Raw genomic sequence first — 23,788 nt, forward strand, 5'->3', positions numbered from 1 at the left:
TAACAATAATACTAATGCCAATTATAATACTGATAACAATGATAATAGAAATACTTAAGCAGCCTCTCTCGCTCTCTCTCTCACAAACACACACACACAATCTTGTACTTATATCTTAGTGAGGACCCTCATTGACATAATGCTTCCTGAGCCCCTCACCCTAACTTTAACCTGAGCCGGATTCTAACCGTAACCTTAAAAACAAGTCTGAACCCTCAAACAGCCCTTTGACAAAGTGAGGGCCGGTGAAAATGTCACAAAGATGTAAAACACACACAAAGATACATCTGATCTGCACCATGAATGGACTTTTGGACTTATTCAAAATATAATTGTGTGTTTTTTAATTTGACCTTCTTACCTTGTGTCTGGTTGTGTTACTTCATGTCTACGTGACTCACTCAAGTGTCCAGCTATCCGGTTTATCTCACCTGACCTCATGCCTCCTATGTGGCTCCTCCTGTTTCCAATACTTTGGTCTTTGTTTGACTTTCTGTAAACCTGATTTATTCTCATGAAATATTCTTCTTGGCTCCTTCCTGCCTCGGTCTTCAGGAAACATTTTGAGTTGTGGAATCCATGAACACACACAGAGTCAATTTCAGGTTAATCCTGAAATGAAAACAATCATAAGAGTTTAAAAGTTTACTTGAAGTTGGGGCCAATGTGTGTTTCACTCCCATCAATCATCTTCATTATTGTTCATGTTCAGAACCTTTTCACTTTCTTCCTGTAATTATTACAGTGATCAAAACTTGGCATACCCTGCCCTCTACTGGCCTGAACCATGTATCGCCCTTCTTCAGATTCTTGTGTCAGCTTCATTTCATTTATTTAAGAGTCAATCTTGTGTCTTTGTCTAAAAGCCTGAGTCTGAGGCCAGCGGTCCAATCAGAGCAGGAACCTGACCCAGCCCCTGGACACACCTGTGTCCTGTAAACCCTGTGCATTACTGTGTCCCCATAAATCTCCTAACTGGAACCGAGCCCACCAAACCGGGGGATGGGCTGTGGAACCCTGGGACACCACACAGGGACCCCTACTGAGGGCCCCCCCCCCCTTATTCCCACCAAAGAGAGGCAGTATTCTGCCATCGTCCTAACATCACACGTTTGTCTCATCTTGTCAGTGCACGTACTTCATCAGTTTTCACTTTGGTTCATTTTGATAGAAAGCTCCATGAATGTTCAACCAGTCACAGATTACTTTAGTTTCACTCAATGATCTTGGATGTGAGAATGTTTTGTTTTGAACAAACAATGATGCAAACATATTTTTACGATATACATGGAGACGTTGATGTATATTTACGATGTATATGGAGACGTTATGATGTATATGGGGACATTGATGATGACCTCTCAAAGAAAAGAAAACTCTACTTCCTCGTCATCATCCAGCTGGAAGCTCACATCAAGTGCATAGAAAGTCTACTTAAAAATCATTTCTCTATCTTTCCTATTTGCTGGGTCCTGCACTACGAAGCGAGTTCAACATACCCAGGATATCTTTCTGTTATCAGGCTGAACTTAACCTAACAAATACAAAAGGGAGTATGTGAATAACTGCTGGAAATAGTTTTCTGTCTATATAAAAAACCAACAACAATAATGATGGTGACGATGATTCTGGAAGGGAAAAGATCAATTATTTCTAACTTAAAATAAACTTTAAAGAGATTTTATTTTGTTTGTTTTAATTGTAAGAATAAACCTGTAACATGACATACTTGTATGTAACAAATGTAGTCTGAAAAACAAGGCAGGCTGGTTATAGAAAGTATTCTATGTCCCTAAATACATTTTATAAGAACTCAGGTTGACACTTACAAAGAACAGCTGAAAATATGAGGAAACAACAGTGAGTTTACCAGAAGCAGGATGTGTTAAACAGAGAAATGAATCAACTACCATTACAAACAATGAAGGCATCATTCAACACAGGAGGAGCACATTAGGGTGTGGTAGAAACTACAACACACACAGTGAAAGAGAAACTACAATGTCAAATACTGTCTTCATTTAAAGCTGCTCACGGAGAAAGATTAAAAACAATCAAGAATATTTAACTGGGCCCCAAGATGCTGGGGACATGCACCCAGCTCTGATCACCCTGTGGGGGGCCGGCCTGAGAAGAGGGTCTGTCGTGATTAAAATGTCGAAACAGCTGATAATGCTAAAGTACAATACTGAAGACATGTCTCTAACATCGGCTGGTGTCAGCTAACACCCGCTAACATCTACTGGTAGTTTGTATCCTAATTCCTATATTCTAAAAACAATTCAGTTTCTTTTTAAAATAGTAATGTTCATACACACATCACATGCCTATACATACATATATAGAGATATAGAAACATGTCATAGCCGTTGACGGAACCCATCTCAATTAGTAGCATCGAGGTTTAAGGCAACACAGTTTCATTTGGCCACTGAAGAACTAAAAAAACCTCCCTGTCATTCCACTGAATTGTAGCCGAGCTGAAAAACTAAATCTACACAATGAACGCCATGAATTTCATTGAGGCATGTTTTGTTTCACTTCATTTCAAACGTGCTACTGATGACAAAAGCCAAAAAGTGGAGATTTCAAGATCCCTCCGATAAAAATCCTCGACCAATCAGGAGTCGGTATCAGCTGTACATCAAAATGCTTCACACTGTATTAATGGCATCAAACAAATAATAAAATAAAAACTTAAGGTCCAGTAAATTCAACCAAGCTGCACTGAGTCAGTCACTCACTCGCCCAAAACACACCTGAGTCTTTTTCATCAGAGTTATTTTCTGGGAAATCTGTGGATCTGTGGTAAAATTGAACGGGTTGTTCTCGGACATGTACTGAGTCCTTCCACCAAGATGAATATCTGTTCAAGTGTTGCACACTCCTCTGTGCATGAGCATCATGTAAAGCTGCATCATAAAGTTACTTGTATAGACACCAAACAAACTTAAGCAGCTCTGCAAGCGTCTCGTCTCAAACCAGTACATTGTGAAGAACAGCTTATTGTTTCGGTTCCTCTACTGACCCACCCTTCACTGTGCTTACATCCTTCATAACATTAACATGAGTGTGTGATGGCATCAATCACAGCCACAGAAGCTACAACTTCAGATTGTTGGCATAGTTTTAGTGCCAGGGTCAGATGTCTTTTTACTGAAAGGTGCGCTGACTTTGACGGACTCTGTGAGATGTACGCAAAACCCTCTCCTCAACAAAATGTTCACATTCCACTTCTGTTGAGAGGATGAATGAAAATATCAAAGATCGCAGAAAACACACGGATGTGAGGTTCTGTGTTTTGTTCCACAGGTGTCTGGGGGGATGTTGACAGAACCGACAATATTTCAGTTTTGTTCTATTTTTGCGTCCAGATAATTGAACTGTTCAATTACTGCACGTGTATCGTAAAATATATGAAGACATGGAAGGAGGAAATGATCTCAGTATTTTCTTTTAAGGTGCTGATTGAAAAAACCAGTTGGTCAAAGGTTTGATGCTTGGATGACAACTCTATTGTCTCTTGTTAGAAATTAATGCCTCAACATTTCAAAGAGAGAATTGAGTCAAACTGCAGAATCACATGGATCTTACATTGGATATCTGTACAACAGCCGACAGGCTATTCACTACATGTGTTCTACCACTGTTTTATAATGATACTAAAAAAAAAATCATACAACATACACACACACACACACACACGCACACACACACACACACACACACACACACACACACACTGACCATCCGTAAAACTTGACTGTGGCCAGTAAAAACATCCGTTTAATCGTCCTCTGCAGGCATCACAGAATTCAGAAAATCCTCAAATCATTTGGGGAAACTCTTTTCAGAAATATTTACACCAAGATGAGTGTCCAAGAATTTTTACTTATTTTGTCTTTACACACACACACACACACACACGTTTGTACTTCTATCTCAGTGAGGACATTCATTGGCTTAATGCATTTTGTAGCCCGACCCAAAAACCAAGTCTTAACAGTCAAAATGTCCTCACTTTCCAAAAATGTCCTCACTCTGTAGGGTCTATGCTTAAAATTGTCCTCATCAAGGTAAAAGTATAGCAACTCACACACACACATAAGAGTGAGAACTATACCCTGCTGCACTATACACTTTTACTGTGACACCTGAAAAGCCGATACCTGTCGGCAAAAGTGTTTTTAGAGACATGGCCGCCCTAGTGATGGGAAAATATTATCACTATTATTTTTAGGTCACGTAAGTCACCAGATTCAAAGCCACACCCTGTGAGAGCGGCCTATAAAGAGCAAGGAGCCGAGCAGCTGCCGTCACACTGAACCAGACTCTTGAACAACAGGTAAACTCCTCTGGTCTTTTTTATTCTCACCTGATTTATTCCTCAAACACTGATTAGACTTCTTTGCATTTTCAGATTTGAACTTGAACCTGAGAGGAGCAGCATCATGACTCCTGTTTTCCTGCTCCTCCTCTTCTTCTCCATGACGGCCATGGCTGCAGTGAGTTTCCACACTGGGATCACGATGTTAAACTGTGTTATTTCTTCATTTTCATTTTATTTTAAACATTTAAAAGAAGGATTTAATGATGTGTAACGTGACTTTGTGTTGCAGGGGGAAAAAACTAAAGGTGAGTTAAATAATGAAGAGTTCTCCCTCGATAACAACACAAAATGTTAATAATTCACATGTGAAACTGCTGCTGCTTGTTTGTGATATTTCCTGTTTTCTGTGTTTACCTGCAGACCTCTCTGAAATCATCTCAGATGCTAATGATGGCTCACGTAAGAAAAAACTTATACTCATACAAATCAATTTTTGTGGCTAAATAAAACTGGTTTGAATATTAAGTGTCTGTATTGTTGTTCTGCAGCAAACCTGATCGATGGCGACATTGCACCCAGTTCACAGAAGAACGCAGCTATGTGCACATACTCTCGCTGCAAGTGGCCCAAACGTGGACGCTACGTCACAGTGCCAGTGGCCATCTCCTCTCGTTTCTGTGAGTAACAGTTTGACAACAAAAAACTATGTCAGCAACGTCAGATTTGTTTCTAGTCAGATATTTAAAAAAGCTCCATCATGGTCAAAAATCATACAATATCTTTTCAGTAGAAAATACAAGACGTATCAGCTGAGATAAAAAGTTTTAAAATGAATGTAAATTTAAATTAAATTGTGTTTTTTCTTCTTTCTTTTCCCACAAATTGTCTCACAACCCCTGAGATGTATCTGCTGCAGCTTGATGGAATATTTGAATGGAGTATTTTCACACTGTTGTAGTTGAACTTGGACTTAAGTGTGGAACTGAATATTTTGTTCCACCACTGAACATGAACAAGTTGTTTGTTGTTGGAAATGCAGACTTGAAATTTATTTTGCAAACTTTGGTTCTTGCTTGTGGTGTCATTTCAAATCTGATTTATTTAAACAACAATATCATTTACATCCACTGATTTTACATTTTACTGCAGCTGAAGATGAAAACTAAACACTATTCAAAGTGAAGATGAGTGAAAGTCTGTGCTTTGTCTCCGCAGCACGTTCAGAGCGCAACACCATCATCAGAAGTCTGGTGTCTTTCCACAGAACCACGTGCATTCGATTTGTTTGGAGAAAGTACTGGTGGCAACGGAATTACATCTACTTTTACTCTGGACCTGGGTAGGAATACACAAACAAACACACAGATGTGGTACCATCGCAGAAGAACGTAATAAATACAAGTTGTGAATCCTGTGTGTCAGCAGTAAAGGTGGATGTTGTGAGTCGTTACCTACCTGCTGCCTCTACTGTAGAAATGTCCGTCTGTCTGTATGTGGAATGTTATCAACAATAGAGACTGACCATGGGAGAGAGATGACATGAATCCAATTAGCCGGAGAAAGTGTCAGTTTCTTTCTTTTATACTGAATTCACTTGTGTGTGTGTGTATTTGTCAGGTGCTTTTCTAACATTGGCCGTAAGGGTGGACGACAGTATATCTCCCTGAAGAAAAACGCGTGTGTGGTCAACCAAGTTGTGCAGCATGAGGTCCTCCACGCTCTGGGTTTCCACCACGAGCACAAGCGCACAGACAGGGACAAATATGTTAGGATCAACTGGCAGAACATTATACCGAGTAAGCTCACGCTCAAAAAACGTTATTTCACTGTTGCTGTTTTATCTGTTGTACAAATATGAGTCAAATTGATGTTCCTCCTGATGCAGAGTCCATGAACTCAGGCGCAGTGTAACTTTATTTTATCTTTTACAATTTGGCTGCATGTAAAGAAGGTCACAGCTGTATAAGCAAATTAGAGAAAAAACAATAGGGCGAAATACATTCCAGGGGTCTCAGGGGTAGAACAGTGTTGCAGTCAAATCCAATACGATTTAAAAAAATAAAAAAGAACAAAACAGATACACAAGCATGAAAATCAAGAAAATGTCAAGAATACAAAAACAAAAGTCCAAACTGAGTATAACAAAGTCCACCAATCTCATGACTTTTTTGGTTCCTACCTCTCTAATGGATGTTGAGATATTTCACTGGATAAGTAATACGAAATGATTTGTTGATTAAAGGAGCTTTGTTTTAAATGTTCTCTCCACCTGTGCAGAACAGAAACACAACTTTAACAGAGTGAGCACAAACAATCTGTGGACTGGATATGACTTCAACTCTGTCATGCACTACGGCAAGTAAGTCCTTGTGTGAGTGCACACATCTGTGTTGATTAGATGTCATCTTCACTGAAGATACTTGAGTGAGACATATTCCTGAAACTGATTTTTTATAAAATGAAAATGATAATAATACCACAGTAAAGTAATAAACATTAACTGAGTAAAGAAGAAGTGTGTGCATGTGTTTGTGTGTGGACACGTCATAAACCAATGATGTTGTGCTTTTGTCCTGCTAAAGATACTTCTTCACCAAAAATGGAAAGCCAACCATCGTCGCCAAGAATCCCTCCCAAACATTTGGACGTGCCAGATCCATGAGCTACTCTGACATTCTCCGTGTCAACAGGCTTTACAGATGCTGTGAGTAAAAATAAAGTCTATCAGTTCACAAATATAAGAACACAACAAATACACTTCATAGATCTAATTGGTTTTTAATGTTTTTCCACCAAACAGGGAGGTGATGACCGAAGGAACGGGTCGACCTACAGAGAGTTCACCTGCATCGTGATTTCTGTTGCACAGTAACAATATTAATGTGCAGCATAGTAGGTTAGCTTCTCAAACCCCCTGGTGTCATGATTGTCCTCTAAGCCCGGCTATGCTTGCTAGCGTTCCTCCATTTTCATAGCGAAACAATTTAATATTACAGACAACAGGTGGAGGGTGATAATTTCTTTCAGCTGAGGTGAAGCAACATATCCGTAGAAATTTTAGGGGAATTAATCAGGCTTTTTTTTGCCATTTCTGATTTTAGTTGAATCATTTTCTCACTTCTTGATTTGCTATGATACAAACTGATGATGGTGATGGGTTTACTGAAGGATGATCAATAACTCAAAATAAGACTCAAATTTAATTTCATCAATAAAATGATTGAACAGCTTTGGTCAAATCTCTGTTTTTTGTTTGTGGTTTTTAAAGTTTTTGCTGGATCCTTATTTTGTTTTATCACTAGATTAGTTTAACCAGTTATTACTGATAATCAGTGACTTTATTCATCTCTACACTGGAGTTATTTCTTCAGTACTTTTTATTACCACCTGAAGGAGGCAGTATTCCACCATCATCCTAACATCCTGGGTTTTTCTCAGCTTGCCAGTGGATGTACTTCCTCTGCCATGACACCATCACTATTGTAGAAAAAAAATGTCCCCATGTCTCATCCTTTACAGAAATGTCCTAAATGCTAAAAAAAAAAAAAAAAAGCCAGATTGTTTTATTTGCTTCCAAAAACTGAAACCTCCAGAAATTCAACCAGTCAGAACAATTAGTTCAGACTGAAATCGTGACATAATCACTCTGCAGAATTTCTATAATTTCTACCTCAATCTTAAACTTAGAGACACATTATGACTTTGTGGACAAGTTTTTTAAAACTCTCTGTTCAGACAGATGCCATCGTTTTTACTACAGACACAAACATTCACATAAAAGACGGCATTCAAGCCATGAAAAACATTTTTCTACAAATTCCTATGAATTCAAATATATTAATGGCTGAGTGGGAAACGTATGAGAAAACATCTGGGGCGTGTGGACTCATTCTACAGAGGACGTTCTCATAAAGCCAGCCATGGCCTCAAGCAAACATTTGCAGGTAAAACTACTACGTTTCCACGGAATTTGCACTCAAACAGAAAACTTTCAACAGGCCACAAAAACACTATTCTCCATTTTGTCCATTAGAGGGAACTCCAGATCCTTTTTCAGAAATCACAAACCAAACCCCTGGATGTCTCGATTCAATTGAATCTCATAACAACATATTCTCTATCAGTTGCTGCATTAGTCACAGCGGTCAATTAAATAAATATAGAAGCATTCACAAAGAACCAAACCTTATAGGATCAGCAAGTCAAAGCCAAAGTCTCACCTGTGAGGACCCCAACCAGGAGAGGGCGCACGGAAAGCCGATCTGTAAATGTGTATGAAGCAATGGGGAAGCCAACATTCTACTAATTGTGTTGATGACATGCGCAAAATGTGACATAAAACATGTGTGGAACCAAACAATTTAATAACATCTCAACATAATAATGACCTCAACATAATAATGACCTCAACATAATAATGACCTCAACATAATAATGACCTCAACATAATAATGACTTCAACATAGACACAACAAGGAGGCGAACACTCCTGGTTGTTGTTACCATCAGTTTGAATGATTCACTGAACTGATGTTATTTTCTCATACATTACTTGTCAAGTATTTCTGTTAAACAACCGACACAAGCTTCAGACCCAAGTTATCAGAATAAAAGTTCTGTAATTGAGCACACAGCATCACACCAACAAAACACACGACAGCATCCGTTGAGTCTCAGTCTGTCTGTGTCTGTCAGTCCAAATAAAAGCAATAAATAAAATGAAAGAGCACAATGTGATGAGGTGGAGGACAAAAAGAATGAATGTTCTAACTTTCAGTTTTTTATTTTAGCTCAATTAAATCCACAACCAGTTAGGCGTCGCCCGCACGTGGTCAGTCTTAGGGTTCAACCACAGCTTCACTAATTGAGTCATGTCGTCTGTTTAATTTTTCTGTACATATCTATACTTCCTTTTCTGCTTCCTCTCAAGTGGCCCAATAAACAACACATGCTCTGCTGTGACTTCACAACTTCTACACACAGATAAGTTTGATCGCAGAGGATCTTTTGCTGTGGAACAGGAATTAGTTGCTGCTGTTGTTGTTGGAAACATGAAAACATTTGTAACAGACTCGTCGTGTGTCATTGCAGCAGAGACTTCACTTCAAACACACTCTTCTTTTTAATACCTGAGTTCTTTCCAAATATTTTCCTGGGATCTCCTCCATACGAGCGGATGTTCCTCTGGAGCCACTTCAGAGTCGTGGTCTGGTCCATGAGGCCGTGGTTCCCTGTGGGGGATGGAGGGAGGGGGGGGGGATCAGTTCACAACAAGAACTGCTTCGGTGTGGCCTTGTTTCCACCGTCCCATTTCTTCATCAGCTACATACCAGCTCACTAGGAACTAAATTTAACTCTTTTCAAGCTGAGGGGCGAGGAAATGGGGCATGGAATTAGGAGTGTTCAAAATTAGAAATGTGAGTGCGGGGGATGCTGCTCCTGGAAGATGAGAAAGGACACGTGCGCCCTGCCATCACGCCATCACGTCATGTGAGGCGCTCTCGTTTAGCGGGTCATTTCACATCAAGGTCACAGCGGGCTTATTTGGATTATGTAACTGAAGGAAAAAAATTACCCTGCTTGAGTCAGAACACTCACCCACGGCGTTCCATTAACATGGAGGAGACCTCCTCAGGAATGAGCTCCATTTATCCAGATCACATTAACATTCATTACGTATTCACATTTCAGTGGGAAGGTATGGATCCTGCAGCATTCAGCCTGACTGCCGGCACAATGTAAACACTATGAATATTTCAAGGCTCAGCTCAATGTTACACTGCCTCTAACAAAATTAACATTTCTTCTAACTTCTTTAACAGTTTAACAGCTTCCAGCCGCTGCACGACGACTGTCACGACTTCTTCTTCCTAATCTGTGTTTTTAACTGAGCCAGACAAAGGAGGTAATTTACAAACCTGAAAATGAGATTCAAGTTTCACGCAGTTCCCGCTCTGACCAACAGAGTGCACTGTGTCCAGACGATCCACTGATACTTTCCTAATAATTAAGACTAAATAAGATTTGAATGATAATTATCTAATGATTTGTATTAACATTTGAAGTATTAGTGGTAAAGTAATCATTTTGCTTTCTATTTTCACCAAAGTTGAACTTTACGCTCGGAGACTTCATGTTGCTAAAAACAACGAACACGTCAATCAGTCTGAGTTTCATTCTGCTCAGCTGACGAGGATCAGCTGTTTTCTAAGAGCTTGATAGTTTCGTGTCTCATTTGAACACAGTGAAGAAAAGCCTCACCTGCCTCATTGTTCAATTATCCCCTGTCAGTCTGTTGTTCACCACAATCAATGAATAGCCTCCATAATGAGCACAGAGACCTTGGAAGTGGCTCTATCACCAGCAACGCTACAGAAACCACATTAGTAAAATCAATCCAGATCGATGCAGAGGGCGGCCGCGTGGTCGCTGTTAAATGTTTTCACTAATTGTTTGATCGGAGGATTGAGCGAGAGTCCTGCAGCTCTGCCCCATCAGCCATTTTATTCATCGACCTCCGTCCAAGAGGGACGCACTGAAGTCTGTAAATATTTTAACCACAAAGAGAATAATTCGTTTCCTCATGTTCTCAGTTAACATGCTAACTGTGTCAACATATGTTCTCAGATAACATGCTAACTGTATCATGTCATGTTCTACTGTTAACATGCTAACTGTGTCAACATATGTTCTCAGATAACATGCTAACTGTATCATGTCATGTTCTATAGTTAACATGCTAACTGTGTCAACATATGTTCTCAGATAACATGCTAACTGTATCATGTCAAGTTCTACTGTTAACATGCTAACTGTGTCAACATATGTTCTCAGATAACATGCTAACTGTATCATGTCATGTTCTACTGTTAACATGCTAACTGTGTCAACATATGTTCTCAGATAACATGCTAACTGTATCATGTCAAGTTCTACTGTTAACATGCTAACTGTATCATGTCATGTTCTACAGTTAACATGCTAACTGTATCATGTCATGTTCTCAGTTAACATGCTAAATCATGTAATGTTCTACAGTTAACATGCTAAATCATGTCATGCTCTACAGTTAACATGCTAACTGTGTCAACATATGTTCTAAGATAACATGCTAACGTGTCAACATGCCATGTTCTCAGATAACATGCTAACTGTCTCAACATGTAATGCTCATAGCTAACATTCTAACTGCCAACATGTCATGCCCTTGGTTATGCTAACATGTCACACTCTTAGTTAACATGCTAACTCTGTTTTTTAACATTAAACTAACAGTCAACATGCTATCAACATGTCCTGCTAACAGCAGTTCTGAGGATTTTAGTGTGTAATGTACATGACAGCGTCACGGGGCCCTAAACGTGACTTGACTTACATATCTGCTTGATTTCAAATCGCTCCCGTTCCTCTGGAAGCGTCTGTCGAGCCGCAGGAACGTTTGGTCCTCGGATGAAACAGTCGTGAGGAAGAGGAGCAGAATAAGATTTCACTCAGCTGGATCATATTAACACGGTTTCACAATCTCGTTTTCTCTGCGGCGAGAAACATTCATCCACAGCAGCGAAGCCAGAGGCCAGAATTACACTGTGACTTATGAATGGCACTGGACCGTGTGTGTGTGTGTGTGTGTGTGTGACGGCTGATTGCAGGTTCACATAAACACAGTCAAATGATATATTTTTCCTTTGGCCTTGATCAATGGAGTAATCACAATAGATTGCAGCTTTTCTCCACCATGTGTCTCTGTGCCTGAAAGGAAACCTCGTGTAATTCCAGAAGAGATTTGAAGGAGAATCCCTGGGACCCGAATATTACTGAATCACATCAGGCAGTGAAAAACAGAAATAACATGAGAAACAGAAATGCTCATTATCTACCACCTCGCCTGACGTTTGAGTCCACGAGACACTTCTGGAGTTTCAACAGAAACACAAACAAATCCAATAGAATCGAGGAAAATGGTCACCACTTGTTCAAAGTAAAAATCATTATGTTTTTATCATGTCACAAAGTAAATTTCAGCACCGTTTTTACTTTATTAATTCATGTATATTTTCAGTATTTTGACGTAATTTAGAATATGTGGCGTTACTACTTTCAAAGTGTTGTAGAAGTCTCTGCGCTTCCCTTCGTCTTCTTCAGATGGGCGTGTTTCTTCCTTGTCGATTTATGGACGATGCCTCTTCTCTGCATTTATTTTCCTGTGTATTGTGTCCGGCCTACATTAATTGAAACTCTGTTTTTCACCCGAACCTGTGACTCCTGCTCTCCGCTCCTTGACGCTGAATAATCCTCCCACCAGTGCGGCTACGATTTAAGCAGAAGATGAGTGCAGTGAATTGTGGAGACAATTAAGAAAACTTAAAAACCTCCTCATAGAATTCAATCAGCTCTGATCATCGACAACCTTCAGCTAATTTCTTTGTGTTAACAAACCCTCTGCGCGTCACACGAGATTTAAAGTGTTTGATCTAAATGAAATGAAAAAAAGGGGGGAGCTTCTCTGAAACAGAACTTTCAAATCTCTGATGCAAACCCCTGAAATTACTCCAAAACCAAACAGACAGAAACACGTCGCAGCGCTGACAACAAAGTCTTTCTATTTCTGTCGTGTCATGTGTGAGGCTGAAAGTGGAAACAGACTCATTAGGTTGATTTGACTCTCTGCTGCTTCAGAGATGGGACAGTGCAGCGAGCCAGCTGGGAGGACAACAAAGAGACGACTCCACGAGACAAACTCTGAGCTCTGTCGTTCAAAAGTGGAAAATATTTGTACAGTCACTTGTGATTATACATGTTTTACAATACTCTTTGTCCATTGGGAGATCTTGGTGCTGAAAACAGATGGTGGTGTTCCTCTTCATCCAGGAAATTGCCAGGTCTCAGTTTGATGTGGACCCTGTTCACACCTGAAATACAATCTGTGTCCAGACACATCAGGGAAAAGTTAAAACTATTTATAAAAATGTTTTTTTTGACAAAGACTCTTGGGCCAGGCAGTGAAGTAAATGTGGATGTGCTTCAAACTCTTGAAAGTCCAACAGAGGAAATGCTCTTACCTCTTACTCGATCTATAAAATGTTCTAATGAGTTTTGGGCCCTAATCTCAAATTTCAAGTCTTCTTCAATACAGCATGATGTAAATTTTGTAAATGATGGTCCGGTTCACAAACCAATGGGTGACAGATGGTCCCTGCTTTTATCAGACGAACAGATGCACACTGACTTTTTTTTTAAATTAGGCGTTTAATGATTTGGAGGTGTTGTTTGGTTCATGTTCTGATCCAAAACCAATGTTACAGGAAAGAAAGTTTTGAAGGCAGAAGTTTCCTACAAGGTCATCGCCACAATCCAACAACCCTCTCAAAGAAATATTACGGTCAGGTTGTGCTGCAGGATCATAAAGTCTCCTTTATCTTTATGGTCTTCATCCAGAGCCGAGACGCCGGAGGAACACAGCTGCAGCCGTTTCTGTAAGATGGTCGCTCCGGCAGTGACGCCAGGCTCAGTGAAGAGACTGACCAACAAAGAAAACATTATTCTTTACGTGAGGATCACACATAATTTACATAACTGGTTTCACACATGAAACTTCAGGTGTCATGAACTGGCGGAGATCAGACAAACAATAGGAGGGAGAACACAGTGTTTATTAAATCAAACTATTTCCGAAAAAGAATCCAAGACGCTAATAAGTCAGTAAAAATCAGTAAGGGGGAAATACAACCTGTTAAAAACTGAACGACAAATACCAAACAGAACAAAGACTGAGCCAGTCGGCTAAAAAGGTTCTGGAGCCACCCAGGTGACACCAACATGACAACGATGGACACGTGAGGATCTTCAGTGTTTCTTTCCTGGTGCGTAAAAAAGTTTATTGTGATGTGAAAGTTACAAACTGAAAAGTGAGAAGTTAAAAACTGAAAATCTTTGAGCGCCTGAACAAGTCATTTGAAAATGTCCCTTTCGACAATATAGGAGGTTATCACGGTACATTTTATTTCATCTATATCTATTTAAGCCGATGAACCAGATGATCCAGGAACGTATTGACCATATATTCGAATAAATGTCTCCACCATACAGATTTATCCCCGAAAAGAAAACAATAAAGGCAGAAGCAGAAAGCTGGAAGATTTGGTCAATTACAGAGAGAGAGAGAGAGAGAGAGAGAGACATAAACATGTCCGTCTTCACACAGAGAGGAGGAACCACAGGAGTGAACCTGCAGCAGAGAATCCAACTCCACCAAGTTGCTCCTGTCAGTTTCTGGGCTCGTGGGTCAGAGTCACGCTGCGTCTTCTCACGTCTGATGAACTGACTGTGTCCATGATGGATCCACAGACTGAGCGGCCGTCTGTCATTCAGTCAGTTTGGTCTGTGCTGTCTGAGATCTTTAAAAACTTGTTTTGGTGTTTGATACAGACGGAGGTGATGACGCTCTTGTTTAATGTAAAGATAAACTGTTGAAAATGATTTTAACCGTTAGTCTTTCTTTATTACTCACTTACTGTTGTGCATCGTGTTCCTGACAATCTCCACATGCGGCAGCATAACGAAGGAAAACTAACTCACTCAGAACAAAATGGAACCATTGAACTGACTGATCAGACCAATGAGACACAAGGGATCAAATAAAACACTTGAATATGAGCTAATGAAAAGAAACACAAAAATGCAATTCGTCTATAGATTAACCAAACTCAAAATATGTAAATCCCAAAGTTAATGGAATACACCACAGCATCTGCACTACCTGACCCCACCCCCCCCCACTCCACCCCTCGATGTGGCAGACACTTGGTTCAGCCTCATTGGCTCCGCCTGTATTTAACACCATCACTTCCTGGTTCATGCTCTTTTGCCAAATCCAGTCCAGGTGAAGTCGAACCAAGAAACAGCTCCGGTAAAAACAGAGAATTAAAATGTATCTTAACGTAATGTTGAGTTTATATATGCTAACTACACGTGTGTGTTTCAAATAGACCTAATGCACCTAAGCTAGGTATCCCACAAGTATGTTGCATGGGGAGAATTGTTTGTGTAATATGGGGAACGATGAGATTCTATGATAATGACTGAATTTGACTGATCGTTTGGATGACCTGTTGGAAGAGGAGGCACCTACAGCTGATACACTCTGAGCACTTTTAAAACCACGGTAAAAACTAAAGCTCTGTATATCATCATTGGCAAAATGAAAAGTTTTCGGACACTACTTGGTACATTTCTATTTATGTTATTATCACAGGACCGAGACGTATAACAGCGATGTGTGCGATGGGAAATGTTTATCTCACTTATTATGAAGAACTTTTATGTAACATGTAAAAATATGAAATAAATGTGTTTGCTGAAGTTTGTGCTGCTCTGCTCTTATTTCATATTTGAACACCACTGCTCAGTTGTGTCTAATCATTCATGATAAAAAAACTATAAACCTGTTTGATGATATTTTTGATGAGAATTAGAAGAGTAGAATCACCAGAGACAGAACGTACGATACATAGTGATGTACACGGAGTTTCACAATGCACTGTGGGTAATGAGTCCACTATATAGGGTATACAATTGTCAGCTATATCGAGCAATTTCAGATACATCCTTTAATTTAAATAATCCTCTTTAATTTCCTCGTTTTATTTTGGTCTTATAAGATTGAATGATTTTCATTGTTTTTCATCTTTACATGTATAATGGAAATCTTACCTTGTTCCTTTGTTGTCCTGATATGTTTTATTTTGAAAGTCTGAAGCTGAAATGTCCTCTCTCTCTGTCTGTGTTGACCACAGTGTCGGATCTCAGCCTCACACGCCCTCAGCCAGTGTCCTCCCACCGCATGAGGACGATCCGCAGGAGCAGCCACGGTGAGTAGATCCAAACACAGCAGACTTTCACTCTGTGTTCATTTCTCCTGTTAAAAGCTGAGCTCTAGCTCTAGCTCTATCGTGGACCTCTGGGTTTGTTGTGATCGTGTAATTGCTTTTTATTCAGTGATGATAGATTTTCAGCTTCTACTGCAGTTAAATACTTTTCCTGAAATGTTTAAATTGACCGAGCTGCATGTTTTAATGAGCAGAACAAGGAGCACCATGAATCTTTTAACGGTTCTGCAGACAGGTCTGAACAACCTGTGGTGGGCCGGCCTCAGGAGAGTCTTTTGATTAAAAGGCCAAAACACATGATGACGCTATCAGGTACACAACTGAAGACATGTCCCTAACACCCCCTGGTGGTCACTCACATCTGATAACATGAACCGGTGGGAGGCGTTAATTAGTGCGACAGAACGTGCAAGGGATATTCACCATCTCGTCCCGTGTTCTGAAATATTTACTGAAGCTACAGAATCTCAGACAAATAACGTGATCAGAGTCTGAGAGATCATAGCAGGAGACTCTGACAACCTCAGAGAGGACAGAGTGTCAAACTGGAAGCTTTAAAACAGCAGCTCACTAACAGACGGGGACGTCGAGGTGGTGGACACCTGCTAATGACCTGCTGAAGGAAATGTCGTCTTGTTTTGGGAACAGCGAAACTGAAACAGGTCACAGCTCTCAGGTTGTTGGATCTGAGAGTTTCCTGCGTGTTTGGCTGTGACTCGTTTGGCTTCCTGCTGTCACTGATCTGCTGTGTTGTTGTGTGAATCAGCGCCCAGACTCCATAAACCATATTATCTGTTTTGTGCACATCTAACATTATTACAACACTGCGTGTGTGTGCGTGTGCGTGTGTGTGCGTGTGCGTGTGCGTGTGCGTGTGTGTGTGTGAGTGTGATTAAGAAGACGGGACGTGAATCTGAGGTTCTTAGTTTTGGAAATGAGTTCATTATGTTGTGAGTCCTGAAAATATCTGAGAAACACCTCGTTGTCAAGGTAACAGCAACGGACACACAAGATTTTCGTACACACAGAACAGATCTGTGTGGTCCATAACGTTTTTACTGTCCACGCAGAGCGTCAGACCTCATAGTGTCACATGATTATATAACATGAGCTCTGATTTTCCTTCCTTTGCTAACTTAGCTTGTGAAGCTAACAGGTAACAGAATCGGTTCCTCAGGTTTTAAGAGAAACGTTGAGATGCAACGACACAGAAATCTCTGTAACGTAATAAAGTGTGTTTGTTCACAGCATGTGAACATTTTATCTTGACGAGGATATGCAGAGATGTTTTTGTGCAGGTTGTGATTTAGTCGATGATAATATTAACCTGCAGTCAGCTGAGAAAAGTCCTCCTGGACAAACAGCGGGATAGTGCACTCTCTTCTTTTCCTCTGTCTCCTCCAATTTCTGTTCTGCTGCTTCATCCCTTTTTTTCTATTCAGTCTTCTATCACTCTATCTCAGTCTTTGCTCCCAGAGGGGTTGAGTGGGCAGATTTTCTCCTCCTCAGCTCCCCCCTCCACTCGAGCTGGTGTTGGGGGCTGAAGTAGACAAAATCTAAAATGCTGGAAATAGGTTTTTTGATGTGCTGGTTTTGGGCACAGACGTTAAATGAAACATAAACCTGTGATGTTGCTGCAGAAGCTTTAATTATTACACATCTCCACAGTGTGAAGACTGAAACAAAGATCCCACAAGAAATTCATTTTCAGGGCAAAGTGGTTAAATCATGACGTGTCACTTTTTCCTGTGCTGCGTTCAGCACAAACACCATGTGCATTGTTTTATTTGGTTGCCATGGCAACGCCATGATGCTATTACTAGCAGGATCAGCACCTTCAGGCACAGTACTACAGTACTTCACACAGTACTCCACAGTACTACAGTACTTCACACAGTACTCCACAGTACTCCAAGGTACTACATTACTTCACACAGTACTCCACAGTACTACAGTACTCCACAGTACTCTACAGTACTCCACAGTACTCCACAGTACTACAGTACTCCACAGTACTACAGTACTCCACAGTACTCCAGTACTTCACACAGTACTCCACAGTACTCCACAGTACTCCAGTACTCCACAGTACTCCAGTACTCCACAGTACTACAGTACTCCACAGTACTCCACAGTACACCACAGTACACTACAGTACTCCACAGTACTCCAGTACTCCACAGTACTACAGTAATCCACAGTACTCCAGTACTTCACACAGTACTCCAGTACTCCACAGTACTACAGTACTTCACACAGTACTCCACAGTACTCCACAGTACTACAGTACACCACACTAGCTCAAATGCACCAAATGAACGTCCTCGTGGTTCAAACATTATATCGTCGGAGGTGAAGACTGAAACTGCTTCCTCTTCTTCTTCTTCTATGGTTTAATGTGTCTCTACTTCCTGTGATTGGTCCAAAAGTCCAAACTGTCCATCAAAGTGTTTTCCCTGTGAACCAACCGAACCGCGGTTCAGTTTCATCCGAGCCCAGAACTCCTCCTCTGGTCTGAGGAGCCGTTCACACCTGATGTTCAGCTTCAGACTGAACTGAAGAGTCTGAAGCTCTGAAACAAACCAGCTGTGAAAACGTCCTCAGGTTCCAGCAACACTTGTCATTTTGAGATTCTTGTCTGACTTTGTTCAGTCTTTGTAGTTTTCAGCTTAAACTACAACTCAATCCCAAACTTCTTGGGTCTTATTCTATTTCAAGTGTTGCATGTAAGCTGATATTTGTAATGTCAGAGTTAAATCATGTTCTCGTTGTATAAAGTGTACTTCTACCTTTCCAAGGTATTTATGGTGCTGGACGACGGCCAGAGAACTCTGCACCGTCACATTCCGCTTTCAAAGCTGTGGCTGTGTTTGTACTTTGCCAGAATAAATCTAGCTGGATTCCTGCTCAAGGACACTTCAGTAGGCAGTTACTTTGAAACCTTGATCTTATGGGACTCAGGAGGACAATCTTCCTGCTGCTGCGTCATTCTGCCTCCATATGTTTCGAGCTAACGCCACCGTATCTCTTAACGTCCTCTGTCGTCGGCCACCACATGCGATAATGTCTCCTGTCCTCACGGATCCTCTCCTCAAACCTGCTTCTCCCCAGTCTGAGAGCAGATTCCCGGTGACGCCCGGGCCCCTCGGGTCTCCGCTGATTGGCAGGGTCCTTAATTGCGACCACCTCTGTGTGAATAATAGATGCTCGTCGAGCTAAGTGGAGTGATGAAATATTGAAAGGCAGAGAACATGCCATGTAAGTTTATTTTTGAAGAGCTGCAAGACCAGGGAACAAACTGGAGGAGGGAAAGGGAAATCAAAGAATCTCCTCGGTTCAGCGGGGGGGGCCTGTTTTGTTTACGCTGGGCTCGGGGCTGTCAGATTAGCACGTTTGTCTCACACAAGAAATCCCTGCTGGAAAACTCTCTTCTGTCTTTATCCTGCCAAAGTACGACGCCCTGCGTTCCCACTTCCTCTTGTTTCAGCAACAAATTCTGACTCTGCAAAAAATTCACATCCCACTCATGTTTTCATGTTTTAGTATGTTTATTCCACACAACAGATTTCATCCCCTGACAACTACTGGATCCAAAACACATATTTAAATCTTATGTTTCACGATCTATAATTTAAACTAGAACATCACTGCACCTCTCACCTCCTCCAAGGCCCGACAGTCCTTTCAGATTTACTGTCACGCACTCTTAAATGTCTCTCCTCTGAATACGTCTGATCGGACAATCTCCAGAGTTCGTGTCTGAAAAGGCAGCACAGGTGTTCCTCTTCCCAGCAGCGGTTACTCTCTCTCTGGATTCAGAGGCGTTCTCAGGCATGATGGGACAGAATCTCTCCAGCGTGTTCTGGATCTAACTTGAGTTCTCCTGGAAAACCTCCAACAGAAGACAGAGGATCCCGATCGCATCAGCTGGCTCCTTAAACGTGGAGCAGCAGCGTCTCCGAGAACCTGCTGGACGTCGGAGCTGCTCACGTCCCCAGAAGCTGACTCCAAACTCCGCCGGGTGATCTGCTGTAGGATGATTTATTGTGGGACTGCTGCTGTTGGATTATGCTGCTCTAGTTTTAGCTGAGTGGACGTGATGAACCGAGCGTAAGAGTTGACCTGACAGTCGGCTAATCTTCCAGCAGCAGCTGGATCATATCTGATGAAAGTGTTGAGACACAGCGCAGCGACAGGGAGAATCACTCGACGGTAAATTATTACAATGTGTTTTCTCCTGCTCAGACCACCTCCATGACACACACACACACACACACACACACACACACACACACACACACACACACACACACACACACACAGAGTTCTGCATAATATTACCATAATATTACACATTTCTGTCGGTGTGGAAACCTTTTATCCGTTTTACATTCCTGTGGTTAAATCATTTGTAGAATAACTCTGAGCGTATTTCGTTGTAGGATTAAGACATAAATCAGGAGAATGTTGAAAACCTGCAGAGTTCAGATTATTCTACTGCACGAGGAGAAGATCCAGAACAGTCCCCGGCTCCATGTGAACTTCTTAAGCCTCATACTGACAGTAGAATAAGTATTTTCATTTTGTTTGCATGTTTTATCAACTGATTCAGCAGCTAAATGTTGACGTGCAAGTTCACAGCTACAAAGAATTCAGTTCTTTTTCTTTTTTTAACCTCTTGAATCCCAGCGGGTCACCGAGTCATCACAAACACCAGCGATGTAACAAAGGAAATAAAGTTCATGTTATATATATCGTTAGAACCAGTAGAAGCTCAGCTACATGCCCATAAGAACCATTTTCACCTGAACGAAACACAACTCAAACAACAAGCGGCTAAATCAGCATGTCGACAAAACACACAAGCTATACAAAGCACAGGTGTGGTCCTGGTTTCCTGGCAGTTCAGACTAAAACCTCTCTCACTTTGCTTCACTTAGAATAAAATGTGGAACAGAAAATGCTCATGTGTTGTTTTAGAAGGTTTTGAGCTGAAACTGATAATTTAGAGAAATTAAGTCTTTGATGTGCGTGTGTGTGTGTGTGTGCGTGTTTTTCAGGGAAATGAATGTGAGGAGATTGTTCTCAGCTCTCACACCTGGTACAGGACAGAAATAGACGCCATGCCAACAACTGCACTGATCACGTGTGACAGGGGTATTCAAACAAAACCCTGTGTGTGTGTGTGTGTGTGTGTGTGTGTTACAGAGCGCTGGTCCACTCTTTCACTAATATTCAAATTAAAGTTTGACACTGAACCTCTAGAATCCACAGTGATTGTCCGTCCACAGAGAGTTTGGTTGGACGAGCAGTTGAACATGAAACGACAAGAAGAAGCAGAGTCTTCTGCCGAGTTTCATTTTTTATAATTCTGTCCTGTTGCATGAAAAACATCGATATTTGAGAAGAATCATTTCAACCCATTTACATTTTCTCCACCCGAGGGCAGAAAAGTGGAATGTTCTCATTCCACGGCGCAGAGGGATTTTACAGGAGTGAGCGGTGGTGTGTGTCTGCAGAAGTCAAAGTGCAGCATTAGTATTCTCCAGTGTTCTGTGGTGTTGGTCTAAACCTGCCGAGCTGAGCAGACGAAAGACGCTGCGCTCCCTGGAACCAGACGACTCGTCAGGGTTTGAGGTGAAGCAGAAGCTGTGATCACTTCGTAACCTGAGGAGCCGAGGGATCAGTGCTCCTGAGTTCAAATACGCTCTTGTATGTCAACTGAAGATGGCTGCGTCTTTGCAAGCAGGTGTAACCGACCCTAACCCGACCCTGCGTCTGTCAGCTGGTTTTGACTTCTTCTGTCCCCTATGGACCATTAATGCATCTTTACAGAATTCAAACAGACTTGAATTTGTCCACAAACATCATTTTCTGACACGTCTGCTATCACTCTCACATCAGTAAACATGAATTCACACGCTGCTGTGCTGTGGAACTCTGCTCTGTGTGTTCAGGCACTGTCTTTGATGCTGAGTTAAAGAAATCTTCAGATCTGATAAAGTCGCTCTCCTTCAGGCGGCAGGTCCCTTCAGACGGCGCTCAGAGCCCAGGGGAGCAACGTCCTCTCACCACAACCAAAAAGCATGAATATTAATAAAACGGCTTAATGTTTAACCCCTACTCTGCAGCGCGCCGATAGTTTTGGATCTTGTGCTTCGTTTTCTGCTGCTACAGAGGAAGGAGGAGAGGAGGGAGATCAATGAGGAGCCGGAGTGTAATTGGGTGATTTACTCTGCTCCCCGGGGAATCTATCCATGAATCGATGAAATGGCAAAGGCGGTAAAACGCTGCACAGAGCGTCTGCAGGGAGTCGTCAATCATGAGCGGGGAGTGTTGAGGACATCACAGAGAGAGACAGACAGACATTCTGGTTTATTTCAACTGGGTTTTATTTTCAAAGTTTCAACCAAACTCTTGATTTCTGATGGTTGGTGAACGTTGGTGAACGACCTGATTATTTGTGGCAACGACGCCGTGTGTTTAAATCTCAGGAATTCAAAAATAATTCAGTAAAAACAAAGAGGAGATATCAATATTTACTGGGGTTAAAATTAACTAACTCAAGTCGACGTCACAACTCCAGGCTCTTGTTTTTGGACGATTGATTCTTAAGTTTGTGAAACAGGAGAATAAAATATACACATGCTGTTGATTTGAAAACCAACTCATATCGTTGCACTCATCGGATTGTTTGTTGACCCATTTCACATTTTGCTCTCACCCTCTGAATAAAAGTTTGTTCCAGCTCAGGTTTTTACTCTCACTTAAACTCTTCATTATATTAAATTCAATATATGAGTGTGAGGAATCTGAGAGTTGAACCTCAGGAGAACAGAAACCTTGGGGCGTAGAAACAGTAATTTAACGAATGACAAATCAAGCAGAATTATCCTTTAAGTTCCAGAAGCCCTCAAATGTCAGTGACCTGTGGTCGTCTCATTGGCTGTGATGTCCCACACGAGTGAGAAGGGGGAGTCGGGTGAGCCGTGCTCGGGCTGCAGGTTAATTCAATCTGTGGTTTTTCAGAAGTGGCGCCCTCCGCTGGTGTGAGTGACAGCGTCAGCTCCTGGTTTGACACGGAGGGGACGGGCGCAGCTCATTATTTCATGAGCATCTGACGCCCAGAGGAAGATGACCTCTTCCTCTTCTTCTTCTTCTGTCGCTCTTCAGTCGCCGTGATGTCGGTTTGATGGTGAGCGAGCAGCTGAGGGCGTGTGAGGTTAGAATGAGTGAGAAGCTTGTCCGCTGGGCGCCACCCAGGAGGGAAAGAGAAGCAATAAGCTCTTCCTGTGAAGGTGAGAAGATTCCTGAGTTATTGTGACATCCTCTCATCGCTGCCGGCCTCTGGTCAGGTTTCCCTCCTGAGCTGCCAGAGCCCCGTGTTTCTTTCTTCTTCTTCTTCTTCTTTTCACAGTGTCGCTCGGCGGCTCGCTGCTCCGGCCTAATGAGCCATCTGGGCTGAGCGATGTACTTTGGCACCAAAGTCACACTTGTCCTAGCGGGACAATGACACCGGTCCACATGGCGTCAGAACCAATAAAGTGCACGCTGGGTGACGCTGGTTAATGTT

At 41.6% G+C, this 23,788-nt stretch overlaps 1 protein-coding gene and 2 long non-coding RNA genes across 3 annotated transcripts; 2 read left to right on the forward strand and 1 right to left on the reverse strand.

Annotated features, from left to right (window-relative positions):
* The first annotated feature begins 4,300 nt into the window (after nt 1-4,300).
* Nucleotides 4,301-7,559, forward strand: LOC109642084 (high choriolytic enzyme 2-like). Its single transcript, XM_069527261.1, has 10 exons — nt 4,301-4,345; nt 4,421-4,505; nt 4,620-4,635; nt 4,751-4,789; nt 4,879-5,007; nt 5,546-5,669; nt 5,948-6,126; nt 6,608-6,689; nt 6,913-7,034; nt 7,131-7,559. The coding sequence occupies exons 2-10, from the start codon at nt 4,452-4,454 to the stop codon at nt 7,136-7,138; spliced, it is 753 nt and encodes a 250-aa protein (XP_069383362.1). The 5' UTR covers nt 4,301-4,345; nt 4,421-4,451; the 3' UTR covers nt 7,139-7,559.
* On the reverse strand, nt 6,111-12,077 carry LOC138410560 (uncharacterized). Its single transcript, XR_011243270.1, has 3 exons — nt 11,706-12,077; nt 9,460-9,561; nt 6,111-6,599 (listed from the first exon to the last, which is right to left on the reverse strand). It is a non-coding gene; the product is annotated as an uncharacterized lncRNA (long non-coding RNA).
* A 1,471-nt stretch (nt 12,078-13,548) lies between these two features.
* LOC109642088 (uncharacterized) lies at nt 13,549-21,400 on the forward strand. The gene is made up of 3 exons (XR_011243876.1): nt 13,549-15,236; nt 16,123-16,197; nt 21,276-21,400. It is a non-coding gene; the product is annotated as an uncharacterized lncRNA (long non-coding RNA).
* The last annotated feature ends 2,388 nt before the right edge of the window (nt 21,401-23,788 follow it).

This window comes from Paralichthys olivaceus, chromosome 1 (genome assembly GCF_024713975.1).
Source record: "Paralichthys olivaceus isolate ysfri-2021 chromosome 1, ASM2471397v2, whole genome shotgun sequence".
In the NCBI taxonomy this organism is placed as follows: domain Eukaryota; kingdom Metazoa; phylum Chordata; class Actinopteri; order Pleuronectiformes; family Paralichthyidae; genus Paralichthys; species Paralichthys olivaceus.

Excerpts from the sequence above, each read along its gene's own strand:
- LOC109642084 (XM_069527261.1), top strand. The coding sequence starts at position 4,452 with ATGACTCCTGTTTTCCTGCTCCTCCTCTTCTTCTCCATGACGGCCATG. Across the intron at positions 4,790-4,878 it reads AGATGCTAATGATGGCTCAC|CAAACCTGATCGATGGCGAC; the intron begins GTAAGAAAAAAC and ends GTTGTTCTGCAG. Across the intron at positions 5,670-5,947 it reads TACTTTTACTCTGGACCTGG|GTGCTTTTCTAACATTGGCC; the intron begins GTAGGAATACAC and ends TGTATTTGTCAG.